The sequence below is a fragment of the Barbus barbus genome, assembly GCF_936440315.1.
Source record: "Barbus barbus genome assembly, chromosome: 50".
NCBI lineage: Eukaryota > Metazoa > Chordata > Actinopteri > Cypriniformes > Cyprinidae > Barbus > Barbus barbus.
Genome location: NC_136728.1, coordinates 4,905,976 through 4,927,676, shown reverse-complemented (window position 1 = coordinate 4,927,676; position 21,701 = coordinate 4,905,976). Strand labels below are relative to the sequence as shown.

The following is a 21,701-nucleotide window of genomic DNA, read 5'->3' as shown; positions in this document are numbered from 1 at the left end:
ACTTAGCAGGCTGCAATCTATTAGTCTTGACACTGGTTTTAAGAGCCTTAGCACTTGGAAAATTCCCTTGATCAATACAGTAAGCAGCTAAAACTGCTCCTCTAAACTATTTTAGTGAAAGTATGTGGTTATTAAGTGTTTCTTTATGCCTCTTCCCTCACTTTCCCATGAAGATCTTTCCTTACACTTGGATTAAGGTTGAGCTGTTTTACAACCACAAGTCAAACAAATATTACTAAACCTCATCTGTTTCCTGACTGTAGGCGTTCTTGCTTGAAAATACGCCACTCTTTTAGTTTAGACAGATATAATCAGGGTTGTTTTGGCATGGCCTACACAAATCTGTTGTTTGTAGTGCAAAAAAGCATTACCAACCCAAATACATTTTACATAGAAATACTAAGGTTACTGTAGGTTAACTTTTCTCAGTTTACCTGAATTTACCCTAATTCAATTTTTTTCACATTATTTCTGTTACTTGCCAATTTTTGTAATTGTTTGTGAAATTTTACTAGCAATTTCTGTCATATTTTGAGCAAAATGCCTAATTCCACACCAGTATAGTAGTGAAACTCCGAATTTTAAGCGAAATACCAAATTCTACACCATTTTTAACGAAGCACCACATTTTGAATGAAACACCAGATTCGACATAAACACCAAATTCAACACACATTTTAGTGAACCACAAAATCTCTTGAGTGAAATCTATTACCCTGTAGAAGACAACACCACCTTACGCTATTGTCTGATATTGAACCTCTTGTGGTGACCGTACAACGCAAACCGAACAAATTGATCACTGGAAAAACACCTGCAAACAAAACATGATTTGATGCGCTTTTCATATCCTCCCTCAAGATTTAAATATAGCTTTTCTAAATTTAGCTTTGCCTTCAGATGTTTCACACTTGAAAGCTGACTTCATAGACTTTTCTTTTGAACCAAAATGGCTCCCATCAAGTTGTCATCTGCAAATTTGATCTGTTTGTTGTGGTTGAGCGCGTCTGTAGGTCTCAGGAGATGTGTTTCTCTGTTGTGCATATCTTGTGTTTAATGAGCTTCACGCTCCTCTCTGTACGACTCATTTGCATGTCTTGCCAGGCTGACAGACTCTCTGCGGGACTACTTTGGTTTGTTGTTTGACGTCATTGTGTTCCTGCTGTGCATTGAGCGCTCTGGGGGCCGGCTTTCACGTTGGTATCTTCTCTAAATCCGATGTGAAGCTCACTTTCTCTGAGGGGATAGAAGGCTAGGGAGATGTTACCAAAAAAACTCCTGCAGTACTAGCTGCGGGTATCCTCATCTTCTTATCAGGGTTTTACTTAGATCCAATATCCCCTTCCCAAATCCAAATCTAATCTGTGTCAGTGTCTGGTGATGATACTTCACGGTTCAGGTTGACTTGGATGCTAAATACATCTGAGGGTGGTGCAGCTGAACAGTTATAATACGCGCCCATTTTTGGTAGAAATTGCCTTTAATGGTGACAGTAAAGATCTATATTATCTAAACAAATCTATTTGTAAGCATTCCCATTCACCTCAATGGCAGTTGTTCGGCTGCTGCAGGGTCATCAGAAGTATGCAACTATCTCAGTGTAGTCAAGATATCAACCAGCAGGGGTGAACTGCTTGACCCCTGGGTGAGAGTGCGTACATTTAGGGCATTTTCACTTCAGGTCTATTTTAAATAACCAAACAGCATCTCTTTTTTCATTCAAACGGTTGCTTTTTATAACCAGAAATACTTAAACACTGTATGATAATTACTCAAGTACATTACTCTACACTATTTATTTACTTACAAGGATGATGATTATTTTTTGAATATAATGTGCTGATAAAAATGTAAAAACTGTAACTTGAATGCAATGTAAGTCACTTTGGATAAAAGCGTCTGCTAAATGCGTAAATGTAAAATAATTTTATCAATGACAAAAAAAAAATATGAATAAGCATGCATTGAATTTTAGTCTATTACACATGATTTTTATTTATTCTCCATTTTTGAAGGATGGCCAAAACATTATTGAATAGCTGAAACACTTAAAAATATACTATTCTAATACCCTGCTGCTTCTTCCTTATTCCAATATTTAAGAATCTCTTTATTTTTGAAGAGTGACCAAAACACTGATTATTTTTTAAATAAATTAAATATTAGTGTAAATATTATATACTATTTTAGTTTTTTTTGTGTATATGTGTGTGTGTGTGGATGCTGATTGTTAAAAATATGAATATAAGCATAATATTATGCAATAATTAAACTCTTCATTTTTGAAGGACGCTTTTATTAAATCCTCCAGCCTTTCTTTTTGGATTTTAGTTTGTGTACTTTACAAAATGTGGCTTTCAAAGGCAGTATATTGTAAACTATTGTGAAGTTTATTCAATTTGAGTCGAACTTTGACAGAACCCACTTCAAGTAAATGTATTTTCTCTTACATAAAGTGAAAGTATTCACTTTATGTAAGCATATTTTTTCTTTGCTTTTTCACCTCTGCTTCACCTTTCGGAAGCTGAAACTTGTTAACTCTGAATTATCATTGCGTAATATAGTCCTCCAGTAAACAGCCCCTATCTATTCTCATATCAAGAAGCTTGCACACATACAAACACAACCATGTCTGCAGGGAGTGTGCGTGAGCTGCTGAAAACAGGACGACTTCAGCAGCTGTACTTCATTCTCAGCATGAATCCTCTGAAATGACAGGCTGCTGAAAGATACGGGCCATCTCAGTGAAAGCTGTGCTTTCTTATTGCACTAGCCCTGCTTTACAAACATTTAGTGCAGTGTGACCCAACTTGTTTTAACTGAGGATCTCAGAAGACTTGTTACACACACACACACTATAGACAGTCTATAATTATCCATATATAACAAACAATAGAAGTTTATAGTCCGTTTTTAGCTCACTTTTGGGAACAAATCTGGAATCTGAAAGCCATTTTTTTTTACATCTTGAATAATAAAACACAAATTTCAAATCTGAAATCAATTCATGGCTGTCAGTATCATCAAGAGAGTACAATGAACCATTGTAGTTTGGTACAGCAATGAATACAATGAAATATTGTTGCAATATTAACACAACATTGGATTGGAAACAAACTTGCTGTTTTTTGCCGTCCTCAGGCCGTTCCTCCTCCTCCCCCCGCTGATGGAGTGGATGCGTGTGGCCATTGTTCACGCGGAGCATCGCCGCAGCTTATTGGTGGACAGCGATGATGTCAGGCAGACGGCGCGGCTGCTCCTGCCTGGACTGGACTGTGAGCCCAGACTGCTGAAGTAAGACATTCACATCATATAACATATACAGACTGAAAACCAGCACACATTCATACCTGCTGGACAATAAACGAGTGAAGAACATGAGCCACATTTAGAGAGCAGAAAACCAGAGTGAAATACAAGATGGACGCTTTTGACAATCATCAAAAAGTCCCTAGAAGAAGAGCCACACCGAAAAACACTCTGAACACCTTAGCAACCATTCTAAATACCTTAGCTACCTTAAGGTGTTGTGTTCTGACTGTTCTTTTGTGACGCATTAGAAAGTACATCGTAATTACACCTTACTATCCACTTTGAATACCTTAACAACTGCATAGCAACCACATATTGTACCAATGCCCTAGCAACCAATCAGAGCACCATAGCAACCAAAAAGCAATGCCCTAGCAACCTGTCAGAACACCTTAGAGACTGCATAGCAACAACCAAACAACCACTCAGAATCAAATGTGAAGTGATCACTCAGAAGGTATAGAAATGCTCTAGCAACCACTCAGAAGGCAACATGTAGAACAGCTTGGTAACTGCATAACAACACCCTTGCAACCAGTACTCTTTAGCAACACCTTACAACAACTTAGCAACTGCCTAACAATATCCTAGCAAACCAATCAGAACACCTTAACAACACCTTACAACAACTTAGCAACTGCCTAACAATATCCTAGCAAACCAATCAGAACACCTTAACAACCACTTATAGCAGTTTAGCAACTGCATAACAATGCCCTAGCAACCATAACTCCTTAGCAACACCTTACAATAGCTTGGCAACTGCATAACAACGCCCTAGCAACCAGTACTCCTTAGCAACACCTTACAACAACTTAGCAACTGTCAAACAATGCCCTAGCAAACCAATCAGAACACCCTAACAACCACTTACAGCAGCTTAGCAACTGCATAACAATGCCCTAGCAATCAGAAATCCTTAGCAACACCTTACAATAGCTTAGCAACTGCATAACGACGTCCTAGTAAACCAATCAGCAAACCTTAACAACCACTTACAGCAGCTTAGCAACTGCATAAAAATGCTCTAGCAAGCAGAACACCCTAGCAACCACTAAGAACAGCCTGGCAACTGCATAACACGCCCAAGCAACCAACCAGAACATATAGCCACATACTACACCTTTTATATAGCAACTTTATCTTCAAAAATGTAGAAATTATAATAAATGAGAATTTTCAGAAGCATAGAATGAATGAAAACCTTTTTAAAATACATAAAAAAAATATTCAGAGTAATTTGCACAACAGGGAAAGGGGACATCACATTTCATCCTGACTAACGGTTTTGTCAAGTTCTCCAGTTGTGGGAACGTTGTTTTCAGAGTATATTTTATTGTTACTATCACAACCTTGTAAGACTAATGAAATAAATTTTTTTAAACGTCATCAGACATTTAAACAGCACTTAAAATGTGGCAGAGCTGAAGCTATCAGACATGATCTCATGCTCCTCCTTATATGTGACTTTCCATCAAACTGCTTTAAAACATTGGCAAAGACCTTCAGCAAAGCCTCAGATTTTTACTGATCCTCAAGAGCCCAGCCTTATACTTAATGATTTGAAAACACTTCAGGAAAATACAGCACTCCACCCATGAAAGCATGTACTGAACACCACCACCCCTTTCCCCACTCACTCCGTCACCGTCCTCCTTTTCGTTCATGTGTTTTCTAACTCTTCTTCTGTCTTCCGTAGGCCCGAGTGCTGCTTTAGCTCCTTCAGGCGGCTGGATGCCAAAGCCGCCACAGATAAGTTCCAACTGGACCTGGGTTTCCGCATGCTGAACTGCGGCCGCACCGACCTGATCGGCCAGGCCATCGAGCTGCTGGGGCCAGATGGTGTCAACAGCATGGATGACCAGGTACCGTGAGCTCAGAACCGCAAACCAGATGTTAACAGCACCTGTCAGCACCCAAGACCAAACTATACATCACTCTGTGACACTGATATATTTTGGATGCATCTGTGTAGGGTATGACTCCGCTAATGTATGCCTGCTCAGCTGGAGATGAAGCTTTAGTCCAGATGCTGATTGATGCTGGAGCCAATCTGGATGTAGCGGTATGGACCAGTTACTTTCTTAGTCCGGCAATATTTTTGGATGTTAAGGCCTGTTTAAACCAAGATCAATACAAATAAATGTTGATAAAATATTTATAATCAATCAATCAATACAAATGTAAATACAACTGAGTTTTCATCATTCTTGGAAAAAAAATAAAACTTGCATAATTTATATATTGTTACGGTTATTTTAAATTATTTTTTTTCTTCATTTTTTCTCTTCAGTCTTTTTTTTTTTTTTGTCTACATTGTTTAAATACACTGCCCTCCAAAAGTTTGGAAACGCCCTAGAAAAGTGGGGTTTTGGACAATATTGGCATGAATCCTTTTTAATTTGTGGTGATTTTGCACTGATAAGGGATAACACAAACTATGAAAACATATTTTATTACATAAACAGTTTATACATAAAACTTAAATTTTTGATTCATAAAAATATCCACCATTAGCATTACAGCTCTGCATAATCTGGGCATCCGAGCTGTCAGTTTATTCAAACATTGACTTGATACGCTATATTACTCCAAGCCTAATGAAGGATTGCCCAAAGATGATTCACACTGGTTGGACACTTCTTACGGACATCATGGTCCAGTTCCTCCCATAGTAGCTCAATTGATTTGAGGTCGGGTGATTGGGGAGGCCATTCCATGACAGACAGGATGCCAGCTGACTGTTTCCTCTCCAAATAGGATTTGCACAGCTTGAGGGGTCATTGTCTTGTTGGAAGGTTTAGGAAGGTTGGGGTGTTTCCAAACTTTTGGAGGGCAGTGTATATCTAAATAGCTTTTTAGGTATTAAAAAAAAAAAAAAAAAAGTAATGTTGTCTAAGTATCAAGCTGAAATAAAATATTTGAAAGTTTTTATTGATTTTCTTTTTAGTTGATGGGAATTTTAAAGCAACGTGTTTTTATGGTTTTAGTTAACTATAATAAAACTGCTGTGATGCATTCAGTCTTTGAATGCAGCCTTCGAAGGATGCAGCCACTGAATTGGGATGCAGTGCATGTCAGATTGTTTCAATACAATATATAAAAACAATATTTCATGTTGTGAATCTTTTTTGTGACATGTATATTCAGCACTACAGCCTGTATGAAAGATGATGGTCTTTTGTGTTTAGGTACCCGTTTGCTCCCCCAAACACCCTTCAGTCTATCCAGACAGCCGCCACTGGGTGGCGCTCACATTCGCTGTGTTACATGGACATATATCAGTAGTGCAGGTAACAAGCTGCTTGTTTAATTGTGATTTGTTTTATACTGCAACTATTCTTCAAGTGAACTTATAGGTATATTGTTATTGTTGTTACTCTCCTAACCTACATGTATGCCTGTATTTTCAGCTTCTGTTAGACGCTGGGGCGAATGTGGAAGGAGCAGCCGTCCGTAATGGACAGGAGAGCAATGTCGAGACGCCTCTCCAGCTGGCATCAGCAGCAGGTGTGTGTAGCACAACTCCCTCATACCAGCCTCTCCCAACCTCCACCAGCTCAGATTTACAGCCTGCCGGGGAAGGCTGGTCACTCCCATCCCAAACAGGAATCCCTAAAAATATGGCCCTGTGTTGGCAGACCAAAGCCAAACTGTATAGGCCACAAACTGTATGAGAGTTGATGGAATTGGGTCAGGAAGACTTGTTTTGCCACCGTTCAGAGTTTGTGAATGTATTTGGTTTTAAACCTTTTAGGTGTGGGGACGTTCAACAAGAAATTCTGGAGTCAAATAATTTTTATTGAACCTTTACCACTGTCTATCCAACAGTATCTAAACTACTACCCCATCTGTCATAATTTTGCTGCATTCCATTCTGAAAAGCTCACCCCCATGCCCTAATCCCTTTGAACCCTCCAGAGTGAACGCTTCGAAGAATTGAAGGGTGTAGGGCATTGGTTCCCAATCCTGGTCCTGGAGAACCCCCAACACTGCAAGGTTTTGATGTTTCCCTTATCTGACACACATTTGAGGTCTTGTTGTCTCTACTAATGAGCTGACAAGTTCAGTTAGGTGTGTTTTATTAGGGAGATATCTAAAATGTGCAGTGTTAAGGGTACTCCTTGACCAGGATTGGGAGCCACTGTGTAGTGGACCTGTTCCTTGGAACTGTTCCATCTGGTGGAGCCGAGTAAAGAAATGCTGTCGTCACACAATTAAACATGCAAAAAGGAGCAAAGTGTCTAACAGTTGTACCCTTCAAACTCCTTTCTGAAGAGCCTTTTGAATTGGCCAGTTTTGAGAACTAAATTTGGAACGACCCTTCACTATGGTGGACATGACTGTCCTCATGCCGAAGTGTCCTTCAGTCATATTGAATTTAATGTGGAGGAAAACAAGGCCGTGAGGAATAGGCTTATAGTCATTAATTAGATAATGTAATTAGATCCTAGATCATGTCATTTATGAACTTGCAACTTCCAAAACTGTTTTATGGCGCTTTATCCAACTAAAAGTTTTTTTTTTTCTTTCATAATGTTTCAGCTGAACAATTGGTATGTTGTTAAACAATAGTACAGTCCACTGAATGCACTCTACTTCTATCCCTCAAAGCCTCATTTCATTCCTGTCAGAAATTAAATATGGCGTCACCCTGAAGTCTACACCTCACCGTGACTGGAAGGGCCAAGTTTCTGAACTAACAGGCATTTATTATTGTTAATGATGGTGGTAATGTTAATATTTCATGTTTCTGGTGTCAGAAATCTGCGAGTTGGATGTTGTGAGTTCTAAACTTTACAGTATGTTTTCATAGTACATGCAGATCTTTTATCTCGAAAGATCAAGGCAAAATTAATGATCGTAGAAGGGAATGGTCGTACGTGTCCTGAGGAATCACAGTAATGATCATGAATTGTGTTCTTTTCTTTTATTGTGGTTCTCTTGCATTTATTCTCTAGATCTCTGCTATCTCACCATCTGTTTCCCCTTTTCTCCTGTACTTCTCCTCTGGTCACTCTCCTGCTTTCACATTCTCACAGGGAATTATGAGATGGTTAGTTTACTGCTGGTGCGTGGTGCCGACCCCCTGCTGAGGTCCCAGGGCAGTAACATGCTGACATCATCGCTCTATGAGGACATGAACTGCTTCAGTCACGCTGCCGCCCATGGCCATAGGTAATAACTAATACCTCCCATCATCCCCAGCAGCCTGGAACAAATCACACGAACACACTCACCCCCCGCAGCTCTGAACATGATCCCTTATGACAATTCATAAACTACTATTACCTCATCGGCTAACTTTTCTATTCATCTAGCTTTGTCGATTTGTCTAACTTTGTCCAATCATTATCTATCTATCCATCTATCTATATATCTATCCATCCCTCTGTCCAGTTGTTCATTATCTAAGTCAGTCATTCATTATGTATCCTGCTAGCTATCTGCCCCACCAATCATGCATCCATCCGTCTCTTTTTGTCCATTCATTATCTATTTTCTTCTAGTAATTCATTATATATCCAGCCAGCTATCTAGTTTTGTATTGATCCATCAATCCACCTACTCATCCATCTATCACTCAACTAAAGCATAAAATGTTCTCCAGGAATGTTTTGAGGAAGCTCCTCTCTCAGCCTCAGAAGGTGAGGGAAGATGTGCTCTCGCTGGAGGAGATCCTGGCAGAGGGTGTGGAGGCCGAGACGCGGGCGTCTGGTCGGAACGGACATTCTCTACCGCCTCCTCCATCTCCAAACCTCAGCCTGGTGTCAGAAGATGCCCTGCCTAAACTGTGTAAGGCCCGTATGAAAGCTCTGCAGGAGGCATCCTTCTACAGCGCAGAGCACGGCTACCTGGATGTCACCATGGAGCTCAGATCATTGGGTAGGTTAGATGCATGAGTAATCACGAAGCTGTAAATAATTTGCAGAGAACAGAGTAAAGATGATAAAATAACACTTTCATCAAGTCAATATCAACTATGAAGCTTCCTCCTTTGATACAGTTATGAAAAGCTGAGCGATCTAGAAAGCATTTGATTATTTGTAAGTAATTGTGCACATATTGTCTGACTCTGAAGGAGTGCCATGGAAACTCCATGTGTGGTTGGAGTCACTACGCAGCGCTCAGCTAAAGTCCAGAGCTGGAGTCATGCTCTCCCTTCTGCGAGACTTCACCTCCATCAAAGAGGAGGACTACTGTGAGGAACTAGTCCGCATCGGCCTTCCTCTGATGTTTACCATCCTGAAAAATAGCAAGGTACTTAAAAAACCTGGACATTTGTTCATAAAAAGCCTGTGAATCAACAAAAATATAAATAATATTTTAATTTATAGGAATTTTTGTCATTGTCAATGGATGGTAAGCAATAAAAATTGAACTTAGACTATGAATTAAAACATGACAGAATATTATAGTTAATTTCTGAACAGGATCTGAAAAGGACTTGTTCTAAAATATTTTTATTCTGCTTTTGAGCTAAAACGTCAGACTTGGTGTAACAAGAGGTGTAAATAACTCTTAGTCTCTAGTTTAAACTACCTTTTGAGTATTCTTTCTCGTTTTCTCTACAGAACGAGGCAATAATCCTCCAGCTGGGTGTCATTTTTAGTCACTGTTACGGTCCTGCTCCACTTCCTTCTATCCAAGAAAAGAAAGCAGCTCTCTCCGCTCAACTCGGTAATTCACTCCATCTTAGTACAGTTGTTTATAAATTAGCAACATTGACTTAATCCACTAGTTATATAAATTACCCAGCATTGATTAAAAAAAAAAAAGTTTGTAGATACCGGTAATTGTTTTCAATTACTTGGTAGTGCACTATGGCCGCCCATTTCTGACACCGAATAATAAAAAATAATAATAATTGCGACTTCTATACTCACAAATAGAAAAAAGTCTGAATTGTGAGATGTAAACTTGCAATTATATGGAAGCCCGTTTCCGCCACTGAATAAAAAATGAAGGTAATTTTCTCTCACAATTCTGCCTTTTTTTTTCTCAAAATTGCGTGATACAAACTTGCAATTCTGTCTTTTTTTCTCACAATTGCGAGTTATAAAGTCTGAAGTGTGAGATATAAACTCTCAATTCTGAGAACATATCAGTCATATCAATCAAAACTGGACTTTTACTTGCAATTGGGAGTTTATAAGTTTATATCTCACACTTATGAGAATATGTCACAATAACCCTTTTTTTATTTTTTATTCGGTGTTGGAAATGGGCTTCCATAGTGGACATTGTAGTTGCAGTTTTTTTATTTCTGTCTATAAATGATTACTCTGGAAAAATCTTGAGCAAGTCTGATGTCTCAGATTCCTCTTTCCGCAGACCTTCACTTCCTGAACAACCCAGAGATGTCTGACGTGACGTTCCTAGTGGAGGGCAAACCATTCTACGCTCATGGGGTTCTGCTGCTTACGTCATCCGACAGGTGAGTCTGTTACCTTACTTCTATAATAAAAGAAATCTGTTATCTCGTAACACAGTGTCTTAAGTAGATGATATTTTGAAACAACTGAACTGTTAAGAATAAAGCATGTTGTCTGCTCTGGGATCAGGTTCAAAACACTGCTGGCACTGAACGGGACAGACAGCACTCAGCCACGCAAGGAAATCGAGATCAGCAACATCAAGTACGACATCTTCCAGGTAAAATCAGATGAATCCTCATTCAGCGGGCCGTGACCTAACAGGGTGTGTCCATGATGTTATCAGGGGTTGATCGCGGTCTCATTGTGTTTATCTAGATGATAATGTCATACCTGTACTGCGGGGGGACAGAGTCTCTGAAGATGGGCGTTCCAGATTTACTGGAGGTAAGGCTAACAATATACAGGCCCACCCAGCTTAATACTCAAAAACAGAGAGGTAGATCTTGGTGGTTCCACAGTCACTGCCAGTTGTTCATGCACTGGAGTTTACCCGCAGTACTTCAAGATGAAACCGTGTCTTCTCAGATTCATTGAGACTCTACTTGGCCAAGAAAGTAGATTGAAGCAGGTAATAAAACAGAAGAAATCACTCTTTTGTTTGCTTTCTCTAGTTACTGTCAGCAGCCAGTTTGTTCCAGTTGGGGGCGTTACAGCGGCACTGTGAAATTATCTGTGCTCAGAACATTGACCTCGACAATGCTGTGAACATCTACAACACTGCTAAGGTAACCCCCCCCCCATGTTTGTTTTTATTGTACCATGGTAAATGACAAAGACTACCAATGTAAAAAACATTTTACATGTCAAAAAAACATGAAAATATGGTTCAGATTCAAAGATAGTAACAATGTTCCATGGTAATACCATTTTATTTACACTAACATTTTTTTTTTTACAAGAGATAAATTTACCTTCATAAAACCTGACCTGTAGTAATAATGATTTAAGATTAAAAGGGATAAATTGAACAACATGTTTTCTAAATGGAACTGTGTTGCACTAGCAGTGCTTCAAAGTTTGAAAATTACAACACATCTGTTACTTTTTATATGCATTAATAATAAGATACTTATAATCACACTGCAAAAAAAGTGCTCAGTATTTTTGTTTCCTAGTGCAAATATCTAAAGATTCATAAATCAAGACATTTTCTTCAGAAGCAAAATTGCGGAATATTCATTTTATGAGAAACTGATCAAAATAAAGATTTGATTTCATACCCAATTAACAGTTATTTGTTCTTGTTTAAAGCATAAACTCACTTCACTTTGTTCAATTTCTTACTTCATATTTTCAAGTTTGCGTCTCAAGATCTTGAAATATATCTTGATTTAAGGACATTTAGATGTTTGTACTCTGCTCCAATTTAAGACCTTTTTGTGGAAAATACTTTTAGGACTCACAAAAAAACCCTGTACCAAAGTGTCTCTCCAGTAACTGAGTGCATACTTTGTGTTTTTGTCCAGGCTCATGGTGCAGTGGAGCTCAGTACGTACTGTGAAGGTTACTTCCTGCAGAACATGGCGGGTCTGTTGGAGAGGGAAGCCTTCCGGACCATAATCCTGGGGTCCGGGACACGGAGCGGGTCTGGAAAAGACTCTCTTCTGGAAGAGCTGGAAGCAACGTTAGCGCGCAGACTACGCTCACTGCTAGTGACTTCTCGTGTGTGAAAGGAAAAAGTGAAGTACACAAAGGACATGAATGTGTAGATGTTAAGACAAAAAAGAAAGACTGAGGAACTATGCAAGGAAATGCTGTTGAAAAAAAAATGGACGGACTGAAGTGGAGCTTTGTGGACAGTTTCATGAAATCTACAAATAATCATTTATTGGACAAGTTTTGGGAGCTTGTGAAAAATGCTGCAGCATTTGTGTGGCTAAAGCTATCGGAACTAAAGTATGTTAAGATTGTGTTAAATTGTGGACAACGGTTTCTCCACACTTAAACATGCCATTTTGTTCTACTAAAGTGGGAGACTAGAGCATATCTTCTTTTTAATACATAATTGTTTTATTTTAAGCTATTATAGATGAATGATGAATATTATAGATGAATGGAGAAAGACAAGGACATTTTATATTTAAAAATGTGAGATTATTTAAGTTGCTATTTTATCTTGCTTCATGCCAAGCAAATAAAGTTATATAAAAAATAACATGTCTAAAATTATATCCAGTCAGCCACAGAAGACCAATCACAAATAAATATGCAATTATTACAATGAGGTCATTGCAGGTGAGGTTCTACCAATGTCTTTTCATTTGAATATATGTTAATGTAATTTATTCCTGTGATCAAAGCTAAAAGTATCAAATGGATTTGAGTTCTGTTAAACATTAGACTGTGCTGCCACCTTCTGGTTATTCAGAGCACTGCAGGTTAAACTGCTGTCTGATTCATAACTTGGAACAATCAAATAACAAAAATGGGAAGAAAAATAGACGTCAACTTACCAGGCTTGAAATAAACACCTACAAGTACTGATGAATATATACAAATACTCTGATCACCAAACTGGGAATTCACAAACTCCTAAAGGGAATAAAACTGCAGAGGTTTATGAGACTCATAGAAATGCCATATGCTGCACTCACTCATTTTCAAAGAAATGAACAACACCTTTTATGTTCGCTCCCATGAAGAGATGTAGACTCCAGTCCTGTCAGCAGCCTAATATAAACTGAGTTATAAAATCACACAGAGCCAGTCTCCTCATGAGATCATGGCATGGAGGTCAGTTCCTGCTGTTGTATGTTTTCAATATTTCTATAACAACATCAGTAACTGAACACTTTCTGCATCATTATAAGTCCAACACTGCCATAACAACGCAACAGACAAAATAAAACAAAATATTAGCTGGGTCAGTCTGCGTCAACTGTTGGCAAAAACAGCTTAGTCTTAAAAGTTACATCATCATCTATTTTTATTAAAAAAAAATTCTCCAAGACTGGTCATCATTTTTTAAAATCGGTTACATTAAAAACTAAATAGATTGGTGTATTTTGAATCCAAAAAGTAAGACTGACTACCATTTGGTTAAGTGCTAGTTAGCCTCTGTGTCTTAAGAAACAGTTTGACCAAGTTTATGCAACTGGTTGGCTTTAACAATCTTTGTTGCATTATATGGCAATGGTGAAAGTTAAAAGATGGAAATGCACTTCTTGCATTCCCCCCCCCCCCCCCCCTGAACTTTGCATGCCTGTAACGCAAGTATTAAATATATCTTCTTAAACTTTTCAGTAGGCATCTTAATTTTTAAGGCTTCAAGTAAATTGCCAAATTGAAAATGTAGCAATCAAAAACCAAACGTGGGTCAGTTTGCATACAGCTGAAACTCATTGTATTTAAAGAATAATGCATGAAGAAAAAATATATATTAAAGAGAGAAATATATCTTGTTTTCCTCCAAAACAATTTAATTTTAGAATGTCGGAGTGCCATAAAAATTATTTTTCCAAAGTTTGCATTCCTGTGCCTATAGAAGTTATTAAAGATATCTTAATTTCCCTTTAGATTCTGGTTGTTCTTATGTGCTTCAACCCCAGAGATCCAGGGATCTTAATGCGACTTCGTCCAAATAATTAAATTTTATGCATTTTCAATGGTTGAAAACCAAATGTGGATTGCATACAGATGATACGTATTGTATTTCAAGAAGAATGTCTGAAGAATTAATAATAATATAGAAAGAAGAAATAAATAGTTTCCCTTTAGCAAATAAACTGCATTGAACATACTTAGAAAAAAAATTTAAAAAAAGTTCATCCGTAACATTGTAACATCCGTGACATTTGTGACCCTGGACCACAATTTTTGTTTAACTGAGATTTATACATTATCTGAAAGCTGAATAAATAAGCTTTCCATTGATGTATGGTTTGTTAGGATCGGACAATATTTAGCCGAGATGCAACTATTTGAAAATCTGGAAACTGAGGGTGCGAAAAAACGTTCTAGGTTACGTATGTAACCTAGGTTTCCCTGAAGGGAAAACGCTATGGGAATGTCTTCAGCGTGACCACGCTCTGAATATTACCTGTAATCAGTTAAAAGAAGGCGAGGCGTCACGGGCGGGGTGACGTCACGACCAGGAAGTATATAAGCACGTGCGGCGGAGCCAGCGTCAGCTTCAAGTCATGAAGCAAGCGCTGGCAGGAATGCCGGAAGTGTGACTACGAGACGCAGCTCTCGTTCCCTTCAGGGAACCTGGGTTACATACGTAACCTAGTACGTTCCCTTCCAGGAACTTCGAGCTGCGTCCGAAAACGCTATGGGAATGAGATACCAACGCCGCCAGACTGACAAGTCCCTGCCTGGTGTCAGGACGAAAGGACGGAGGAGCCTGGAGTGGCTCGGATGTCTAGGTTAAAGAACCTGGTGAATGTCAGGGGCGTGGACCACCCAGCAGCGTTGCAGATGTCCTGCAAGGAGACACCTGCCAAGAAGGCCTTGGAGGCCGCCACACCTCGTGTTGAGTGCGCTCTGACTCCCAACGGTGGGGGACGCTCAGAGGCCTCGTACGCCAGATTAATGGCATCCACTATCCACCTACTAAGAGTGGGCTTCGTAGGAGGAAGACCCCTCTTAGGCGGACCAAAGCACACGAGCAATTGGTCCGACTTTCTCCACGGGGCAGCTCTGTCTCACATACAGTTGTGCCTTTCCTGGTCTGGCTCCCTGAAGGGAGGAGGACAGAAGGCCTGGAGTACTACAGGCTGTGGTACAACCGTTGGAACCTTCGGTACATACCCCGCACGGGGGTAGAGAAAGACTTTCTCCAAACCGGGCGCAAAGTCAATACACGAAGGGGCCGTAGACGGGGCCTGAAGGTCACCCACCCTCCTCAGAGAAGTGATGGCCAACAAGAAAATGGTCTTAATGGTGAGAAGTCTGTCCGAGATCTCCTCAATAGGCTCAAAAGGTGCCACGCACAGAGCCTCCAGTACCACAGCCAGGTCCCACGGGGGGACACGTGATCGTACAGGCGGCCTCAGCCTCAGCGCACCGCGGAGGAAACGTGTAACTAGGGGGGTGTCTACCCACTGACTGGCCACTACTAGGGGTGTGGTATGACGAAATAGCTGCCACGTAGACCTTAATAGTGGAGTGGGTTAACCCTGCAGAGAAACGGGCCTGCAGGAACTCCAGAACTGCGTGAATCGGGCAGTTGACTGGTTCGAGCTGGCAGTCTCCGCACCAGGGAAGTGAAGAGCCTCCACTTCAAGGTGTACAGTTTCCTCGTGGAGGGAGCTCTGGATTGGAGGATGGTCTCGACAACCTCGGTTGACAGACCGGAAGCTATGAGTTGTGCCCCCTCAGAGGCCATACCCACAGCTTCCACAACTCCGGGCGAGGGTGCACTATGGTGCCCCTGGCCTGTGAGAGGAGATCTCTCCTGATCGGCACCGGCCACGGGGTGCCGTCGAGGAGAGAAATCAGGTCCGAGAACCATACTCGGCGCTGCCAGAATGGTGCTACTAACAGTAGACTGACCTCGTCCCGGCGCACACTCTCGCCAGAACTCCTGGGAGCAGAGCGATCGGGGGGAAGGCGTACAGACGAAGCCTCGGCCAGGTCTGTACCATAGCGTCCAGTCCCAGAGGAGCTGGAGGAGCTAGAGAGAACCAGAGGGGACATTGTGCTGACTTTCGAGTCGCAAAGAGGTCCACCTGTGCCTGGCCAAAAACCTTCCGGATCTGCTTCACCACTCCCCGGGCCTCGGCCCCTGTCTAGACAGGACGTCTGCTCCGACATTGAGATACCCAGGAATGTGCAAAGCTCTCAGTGATAGGAGCTTGCCCTGGGACCGCTGGGACCGCCAACCGCTCTGATTAAGCGAGGATCAACCAATCGTCGATATAATTGAGTATGCGGATGCCCTGCAGTCGCAACGGGACCAGAGCTGCATCCACACACTTGGTGAAAGTGCGGGGTGAGAGTGCTAGGCCAAAGGGAAGAACCCGATACTGGTACGCTTTGCCCCCGAAAGCGAACCTCAGGAACTTCCTGTGAGAGGGAAGGATGGAGACATGGAAATAGGCGTCTTTGAGGTCTATTGTGACAAACCAGTCCTCGGACCTAATTTGTGACACGACCTGCTTGACAGTGAGCACTTTGAACTTCAGCTTTCTGGCTGAGTGGTTCAACAAACGCAAGTCCAGTATGGGCCTCAGCCCCCCATCCTTCTTTGGAACAATGAAGTACCGGCTGTAGAAGCCGGTGTGAACCTCGTGAGGAGGAACCAACTCGATGGCTTCCTTCCTCAGCAAAGTATCGACTTCCTGTTCCAAAACCAGAGCCTGCTCAGGGCGGACCGCAGTCACAACAACCTCGTTGAACGGCGGAGGTGGTCCATCGAACTGGATGCAATAGCCATTCTCTACCGTGTGCAGGACCCAAGGAGACACATTCGGCAGTCGCTGCCAGGCTGCCAAATGATCTACTAAGGGAATCAATCTCTCGAGACTGACCTCTGGTGTCAGAGATGCGGGGGAGCACGAGAGGCGACACTCTGTTTCTGCGCTGCCCTGTGTGAGGAGCTGGCATGCGGAGGAGGCTGCTCCCGCCCAGCAGCCTCCAGAGTTAGAGAGCAATGGGGGAGGAACCGCTGGAATGCCTCTGCTTGCTTGCGAGCCTCCTGAAACCTGTCGATGACAGAGCTCACAGTGTCGCCAAACAGGCCAGAAGGCTGAAGTGAGGCGTCCAGAAGGCAGACCCTGTCCTTTTCGTTCAGCGATAAATGCCTCTCCGTTGCCACCATAGCTGGTAGCTCTGATATCCCTGCCCTCATCTAACTCTCTCAGCAGTTCGGCCTGGTACGCCTGCAACATGCCATAGTGTGCAGACACGCACCGGCCTGACCTGCTGCCGCATACCCCCTGCCCACTAAGGATGATGTGGTGCGCAGAGGCTTAGTGGGCAGAGTAGGAGCCTTCAGAGACGATGCCGTGGAAGGAGACGGATAGCTCGCGAGCGTCTGCTCGATCTGGGGCATCGCCTTGTACCCGCATCCAATTCCCGCACATTACCGTAGTAATCAGACGCGGGAACGAATGGGCAGGACGAATAGAGTTTAACCTCGGTGTGGAGATCGGGGAAAAATGGAAGGCTCCTGCGTAGAGGTGGCGGCCGCGAGCGTAGAAAACGCTCATCCAGCAGACTATAATGCAAAGCAGATGTTTGCTCGGGGGGCCAACTGATATCGAGCTTGGCCACAGCCCGAGTAACCACCTCTAGCAACTCCTCATACTGGGGCGAGAGAGGCGGCGAAACCTCGTCAACGCACGTCATGTCAACCTCCTCAGAGGAAGAGAGACGAAGCATTGAGTCCTCATCTCGGGGGGAAGGAACCGCTTCCCCGAGAGACGGGACACCAGATCTGGCGGATACGGGAGGAGATAGGGACATGCCCGTCTCACTCTCACCAGCCAGATCAGCCTGCGAGCCACACGAGTGCAGCCGCCGCTCTGCCTCGGCAAAAGCGGGACCAGCACTACGTGGGGTGCTCACAAAGGCTCCCTCCTCAAAGAGAGCCCTCCGGGTGTGGAGTGTGTGCAGCGAGAGCCGCTCACAGTGCGGGCAATCGGCTCTCTCTCGAGAGCCAACGCCGCATGATCCGCACCCAGGCAGACCACGCACAGATTGTGTGTGTCCCCACTCGTGATGTAGCGAGGGCAGGGACTAACACACAACCTGAAACGCGATCTGGGATCGCCCAATGTCTTGGCCTTGGATTTAGGCATCTTTTGAGACAGACAACAATAAATAAGACTCACAAGACACAAAACGTACTGACAACATACAGAGCGCTTGCTGAATGACAGAAAGCTGACGCCGGCTCCGCCGCACGTGCTTATATACTTCCTGGTCGTGACGTCACATCGCCTTCTTTTGACTGATTACAGGTAATATTCAGAGCGTGGTCACGCTGAAGACATTCCCATAGCGTTTTCGGACGCAGCTCGAAGTTCCTGGAAGGGAATCTAAATATTAAGAAAATCACCTTTAAAGTTGTCCAAATGAAGTTCTTAGTAAAGCATATTACTAATCAAAAATTAAGTTTTGATATTTACAGTAGGAAATTTACAAAATATCTTCATGGAACATGATATTTACTTAATATCCTAATGATTTTGGCATAAAATAAAAATCAATAATTTTGACCCAGACAATGTATTTTTAGCTATTGCTAGTTTTGTGCTCCAGGGTCACAGTATGTCAACAAAACAGGGTCAAAATATGAACAAAATCAAAACTTAAACCGGGGAAGTTTCTGGAATTTGTTTGATCTGACAAGGAATGACCCAGCTTTAAGTAGGCTATATATATTTAGATATAATCTGAAATGAGTCTTTAAATGAAATATGGTTGACAAATATTTAGAACATGATTTGTTTTATACAAAATATTCTACCATTTTAAAATAAAGTCATGGGTTCAGCAGACAAAAACATTTGGAAAATCTTTCATTAAACATAAAATCTCTTGCACGCATCAGTCTACCATCAGTCTTTTTATAAAAAAATGTGAGAATATTTATGTTAAGCTTAAGTAGGCTACTTAAATTAGAAAATTCTTACTTAAATCACACAAGTTAATTTCTGTGTATATAAAAGTAAGTTTGTAGGCCTATATAGGCATGGACATCCTATACTGTATGACATTAGTCTATAATTGTTTGAAAGATAAAAACACATCCACTCAGTAAAATGCAAACATGAACAGTCACTATCATCCTATTAAGTGAATGAGTTTATTGTTTCATTTTTCTCTCTGAAATTGCTCACAGTTATGATACAAGGGGATTTTTTACAACTTTAATGCATGTTCCTGCTCTGCATGGACATTTTTCTTTCTTCATTGAAGTTTTGCTTTATAACTGTATAAAATAGGAAAGTTAACAGGTATTGCTTTATTATTGTTTCATTTAAACAAGCAGTCTGTAAACGGGGCCGTGAACATCTGAAACTTTCTCGTTCGAGGTACATGGTACAGATAAAAGGAAGCATTTTATAAACTGATAGCCTACCATGTAGACTGCAAGTTAGTGAAAGCTGCGCCACGTTGCTTGCTTACAGCGGAGATAGAAGAAAACGTGACAGGAAAATAGGAAGAGAACGGAAAAAAGTTGCAGAGAGACTAACAGGGGAAAAACAAATGTGAAGGCAGGTGTTTTTCTTTTTTCCCATTTAACAATGTAAGGAAAGCTGTTCTGAGAAAATAGTGTGATTTCTGAGATTAGTTACGTCAAAGCCATGCAAAGAAAATGCGTGCATGCACATAGCAATACAAGTCAAAAGCAAAGAGCAGGAACGGCCTTCGAGTTTCCCGAAGGCCACCACATCATATTTACAGTAGAACTGATCCAAGAACTGCTTTTTTTGTTATCCATTGTACACACACAATGATATGAAGCTGACATTGATATCAAGAAGTTCATTTCCTCCCCACAGAGGCTAAACTACATTCTTAAATTTGCTTTTTTGTGGTTTGTTTGTTTTACATACTATTTTGTTCTCTTTTGAAGCTAGGAAAGAAAGATTCGTAAAGTCCACGGTACTTTTACAAATCAAGACATAAGAAAGGTTCTTTAAACGAACAAAATTGTGTTGCCCTGATACAAACAAACACATTATTGTAATAAATAACATTCAACTCCTCATATATATATATATATATATATATATATATAATTAGATGATAAGGACAGAGATAAAACAGGAGAAATACAAAAATATCCACAATGTATTCAACATTTTTTGTATCTGCTGGTAGCGAACATGAGAATGATCAGAAGAAAAATAAATAAAACAGACAAATCACTGTATTTCAGTATCTACCGAAATCGATTAAATGAAACCAATTGTTCCATCACATAATAAATACAGAAATAAAAGGGTTAAATAATAATTAATTAAAGACTGGCAACACAATATTTCAAATCTGAATCTACAACAGAACTAAAGCTAGTGTCACATCTAGACATTTTATTTGTACATAATTATGTTCAATCTGTACAACAGAGATTCATTCATTAGGATAAATTCATTCAGTACTACCCCCCCGCCCCATCCCATCCCAAACTCACTGAAATCCATGTTTCAGTCCTTTTGCAGCAATGATTTCAGATCAAGTGATGTTCTTCAAACATAAAGTCATTAATAAATAAAATAAATGAGAGCGCAAATAGAAACGATACAATTTGAAAAAGTCCACATCCTCCAGGACAAGCTCTTAAAGTCATCTTTTCCTTCTTGATTTGTGTTTCGTTTTTGTTTTTTTTCTTTCTATGGTCTTTATGAATCGGAGTTAAACATCCAAGAGTTGTGAGTGGGTGCTTATGTCTAGTATTTTAAATGTGGATCTGTTCCAAACCTAGTGAGCTGCCTTCTAGAGCACAATAAACACAAAATCAAGGCTAAAATTTTGCATACCAGGCTTAAGGCAGTTTCTTAACTCATTTGTAACCCCAAAAATAATGCTCTTGGGGAACTTTATTAAGGAAGCTTATTTCCAGCAGAAAAAAAAAAGTTAGGCATGATTGCGACTTTTTTTTTATATAACAATTCTGACAATTCAGATATGTGGGATATAAATTCAGAAGTGCAAGATATAAACAAAAAAATCGTATTGCTAGTTTATTTATTTAGTAAACTTGCATTTGAGAATTCTTTGAAGTTACAATTGTGAGATTTAAAACTCTCAATTGAAAGAAAAAAGTCAGAATTGTGTTTTGTTTTTCTGCCATGGACTTGAGTTATCATCTCAATTCAGACTTCTCTTCTCAGAATATCTTGCAATTCAGAGTTTATACCTCATATATGTGAGTAAAAAGTCAGAATTGCGATACAAAATGTCTGAGATAAGTCACAATTACCTTTAAAAAAATTTATTCTGTGGCAAAAATACGCTTATATGATTCAGAAATGGCAACACTGTGTAACATAC

At 40.7% G+C, this 21,701-nt stretch overlaps 1 protein-coding gene across 1 annotated transcript in view; it reads left to right on the top strand.

Annotated features, from left to right (window-relative positions):
• The window catches only part of LOC306867973 (ankyrin repeat and BTB/POZ domain-containing protein 2-like), a 47,634-nt gene extending 34,469 nt beyond the window's left edge, over positions 1-13,165 (top strand). The window contains exons 4-17 of the mRNA XM_079413943.1: positions 3,142-3,294; positions 5,012-5,177; positions 5,288-5,377; positions 6,504-6,605; positions 6,726-6,822; positions 8,355-8,490; positions 8,924-9,198; positions 9,395-9,573; positions 9,888-9,993; positions 10,648-10,750; positions 10,878-10,968; positions 11,067-11,135; positions 11,363-11,476; positions 12,218-13,165. Coding sequence (XP_079270069.1) covers positions 3,142-3,294; positions 5,012-5,177; positions 5,288-5,377; positions 6,504-6,605; positions 6,726-6,822; positions 8,355-8,490; positions 8,924-9,198; positions 9,395-9,573; positions 9,888-9,993; positions 10,648-10,750; positions 10,878-10,968; positions 11,067-11,135; positions 11,363-11,476; positions 12,218-12,421 — 1,885 coding nt within the window. The 3' untranslated portion in view covers positions 12,422-13,165. The remainder of the gene's footprint in view (positions 1-3,141; positions 3,295-5,011; positions 5,178-5,287; positions 5,378-6,503; positions 6,606-6,725; positions 6,823-8,354; positions 8,491-8,923; positions 9,199-9,394; positions 9,574-9,887; positions 9,994-10,647; positions 10,751-10,877; positions 10,969-11,066; positions 11,136-11,362; positions 11,477-12,217) is intronic.
• Positions 13,166-21,701: the final 8,536 nt, after the last annotated feature.